Raw genomic sequence first — 3,885 nt, 5'->3', positions numbered from 1 at the left:
ATTGGTCTGATTAGGGCTTCTCAAGCGGCGTAGTATCGAAGCACTACGCCGTAAACTTGGAAATCAAGGCAGCTGCAAATGTGTTACGGACATCTAAGTGGTTTACAGCTCAAGCTGCCGCTTTGAGGAAAACCTGTCAATTTTCGGTTCAGTTGTAAGCCAGTGCACGCCAGCCATAATATGGAAACAGTGTTTGCTCGGCACCAAAGGCTGTTGATGAGAACAATTGTCTTTTTATTGATGCTGGAAAGATCCAAAGACAACAGCAATGGCATTGCAGGTGCTGCCGGAAAACGTTCCAAATCGGCTGCTCAAGAGGGTAAATAAGGAATTCGTTGCTGACTAAAACTTGGTCAGAAATGATGCGGCGTTCCGCTCCCGTGCCTGAGAGAAAGGTTGTTGGCCTCGTGTTGGTGGTTCCCTCGCATATCTGCTTTTGCCAGACACGCTTGTTTGGCTCTGATATGTGGCTGATCGAGGTGGAACGGCTGTGTGTGACCTGATTGATGGAGCTGCAGCATTGGTCACCAATAAATAGCCTTTGTTTAGGCGGTTTGTTCGCTGCTAAGTGAACAAACCCCGGATGTTTTCTCTCGTGAAACGAGGCTCATGCTGTGCACGAAAGCAGATCTATTCAAGCAGCCGGAATTTTTTTAACTCGCATTCACCGCCCGCATGATGAACAGCCAATCTCCCCCTTCTTAGAACCATCCCTTCAGTAGTGTTGTTCACCACATATGCTGCATGGTCTGACTGGAAAACTTGGGGTTCGTTGATTGTCGTTTGCAATTTCCATTGCTGGTCTGACAAGCTCAGAGTCCCGTTTCAGGCGGAGACCACATGAACCCCATCTAGGCTGCGCTGGGTTCAGGCGCAGCGCGTACTGCATCGCCTAACGACGCGTACCTATGCCGGTTCTTGGGTACTGTGAACTTATGCCAGAACTCAATGCCATAACTCAATGGGTCCTGAATGTGCATTGCTAGGCAACATTGGAATGGCTAGTCAGCTAGTCAGAGCGGCGACACCCTTCGAACTGAAGCAAAAAAGCAAGCCAACAGTTAGGTTGCACCGCAAATGCTCGACCAATCATACGAGCCTACGCGCATATGGTACAAGCATACCACTGTGCTACGGTCACATGCATGGGGGGCTTGCTGCAAGCCGGTGAAGCTGTACTCAGGCATGACGAATCCCCTATTGGATTCTCGAGCCGACAAGTTTCCAAGGTGCAAATGAAGCGCATTGCGTGTGGCCAAGGTTATATAAAAAACATGATTACAGGGGCAGCCCAAATGGATGGTACTATTTTAGTTGTTTCTGCAACTAGCATAATATACTAAAAAATACCACTTTGGTACAGTGTGTAATGTCGTTGCAAATCACATGTGTAATAAAGATTATTCACTGGAATAGTATAAGTGATAAAAATACTTTACGATAAATGTCCTAGTAAATTGCGTTCGCTTTTGGTCCCCTTTTTTGTATCCTTGCATTTCACTACTGCTTGCCATACGTCGAGCGTAAGATAAGACAAAGCATCTTTTGCTGTTCATAGAGTCACAGCCTTAACCAATTCGCGGGCCGTGCTGGGTGCCAACGAGCTAACCAACGGAAAGCCGATTCACAAGCCGATATGCCCACGGGTAGTAAGATGACTGTATTCTTTATCCAGGTTCTCCAGGCTTGTAATCGCATTTCAAACGGTGCGACAACTTAGTTACAGAGGCATCGTCGCGGTGTCCTCAGCACGCCTCATACCCAATAACTGATTCGCCTGCGGTACAACGCCGTTGCCCATTTAACCAGCTGTGTCGCTGCACCCACTCAGTAACCCTTCTTGGCGATGGCCAAGCATTTTTCAAGACCTGACCGTAAGCTTCTCTGACGGCATGGAAATCCTTTACATCGCATTTACGGCATTCGATGCGTTCACTAAATTGCCTCACNCTTCTCTGACGGCATGGAAATCCTTTACATCGCATTTACGGCATTCGATGCGTTCACTAAATTGCCTCACCTCATCCCAACCTGTGCATGTTTGCCAACACCAAATTCTTCGTTCGTCAACCCCTACTACACGCAAAGCTACATGCACGTCTACACAGGGACCACTAAAAGCAAATACCTCCATGAATGTAACGAGGGCCCTTTCCGGCTCCAATAAAAGCAATCAGAAGTGCCACCTCTGGCAACGAGCGAACTATGAATGATGCGCCGCGAAGCGCGAACTCCGCAACTGTAATATCACACACAAAGAGCTGATCAGGCAGATACCATCGGAGTTAAATTGAACTTTGGGGAGTTTGCTGCCCCCAAGTTCCCAATCTGACAATATACGCTAACCATCGTCCGCTTGGGGAAAGGACGTTCGTCAAGGTTGCAAAGTTCAAAGGCCTCGAAGGACACCACCTGGTGTTTTCCGGGCGCTTGAATGCAGAGAGCAAACTGAAGCTAGCGAAAAACCTGCAAAGCAAGTGACTGCGTGTACAATCACATGCTGGACCTTAAAACGTGCAAACTACAACGGTTTTAATAGCATGCACAATTGTGAGCGCAGTGGGTCGGAAAACTGTGCTGGTTCCTAGCTTATCGAGGCACGGACAGGTGTACGTAGAGTAACGCAAGGGTCATCCCCTCTACGACGAACCCGGTCCTCGACAGTGATGCCTGCTGAATCAATGGTTCACCGCTGACAGAGGGGTTAGTCAGCATGATTGTCAAGCAGGTCTGGAAACTCTTGAAGAATTTGGAAGCCGCCTATCCTGTGCATCCTCCTGGGCTCCAGCAGACGCACAATAAGCTGCGCCCACCTCTTTGGGACTTTTGAAGCTTCCAACTGCGGAATCAGATCTTGAGAACGTTTCCTACTATCCAATAGCTGCTTTGATAGGCTTGCTGCTTGTTCCGCCCAGTCCAGCCCCTCCACAACTCCGTAGGGGTGGTCATAACCCGTGTAGAGCTGGTATAGAAGAATCCCTAGGCCCCACATGTTTACTTTAGCTTCAGCTACAAAGGCGCTACTGTGGGCATAATGCGACATTACAGCAGGTTCTTGTTGCAATGCCACACTGCCCCTTAAGGGGGATATCTCCTCTCCGAAAGGAGCGCCGCTCCCAAAATTCCCCAAGAAAAAAGAACCGTCTTCACGCAAAAACAAGGAGTCCCAGTCAAGCTGCAGATGACCAACTCCTGAAAGCTCGACTTTTATCACTATCTGCAACAAACGCGAGGCGATGTAATCCCGCGCCTTTTGCTCGACTTCCCTTGCTGTATATCTCAGACATCCGAGGTCCCCAACAACCTTTTCCATCAATGATACAGTATTATATACCTTTAGGTGCCGTTCCAAATGAGTTCGGTCGAGACCAGATATTTCGCCAGTGTAGAGTGCAACTTTTATGCCCTTCTGGGAGGCCGCCAACTCACCCGGAGTGTTACCGCAAGCCTGCAGCATTGATTCCTTCTCCTCCGCAGCCGCCAAGCCCATCGCTTGATAAATATCCTCTTCCTCCAAATCTGGTCCCTCCTCCATATGAATGATGGGGATATTAAGGGAATACTCCTCCTTCGTCACGACGTCTTCGACGTTCACCACCAAATTCCAGCGGTAATAAGTCACAACCTCAGAAATGCGAAGAGTGTCAGGCAAGCGCCTGTCCGAAACGGCCCAGTTTAGCGGTTTCCAATTATGAACTGAAATATTCATTCCAACCAGGGAGTCGCTAGAGCCGTTCGAAAGAGCCTGAGCAACGTTACGCTGATACGAGGCAACTGTTTCACTCTTCAACTCACCCCACGACAATTTGGAGACCCAAGCAGCTAGCGCTTCTTTGCCCTCCTTAAGCTTCAAAGGAAGCGTTTGTTCAAAGTGTTCAAGCGAAG

The 3,885-nt window shown here is 48.7% G+C and overlaps 1 protein-coding gene across 1 annotated transcript; it reads right to left on the bottom strand.

Annotated features, from left to right (window-relative positions):
* Positions 1–2,704: 2,704 nt before the first annotated feature.
* Positions 2,705–3,709, bottom strand: EMH_0076540 (uncharacterized protein; the record flags this gene model as incomplete). The annotated part of the gene is made up of 1 exon (XM_013499735.1): positions 2,705–3,709. One exon carries the CDS (start codon positions 3,707–3,709, stop codon positions 2,705–2,707), a length of 1,005 nt encoding a protein of 334 aa, XP_013355189.1.
* Between the last annotated feature and the right edge of the window lie 176 nt (positions 3,710–3,885).

This window comes from Eimeria mitis, genomic scaffold (genome assembly GCF_000499745.2).
Source record: "Eimeria mitis Houghton genomic scaffold, Emh_scaff4613, whole genome shotgun sequence".
Taxonomy (NCBI): Eukaryota; Apicomplexa; class Conoidasida; order Eucoccidiorida; family Eimeriidae; genus Eimeria; species Eimeria mitis.
Note: the sequence above shows the minus strand (reverse complement) of the source record. Positions and strands in the feature narration are given on the sequence as shown.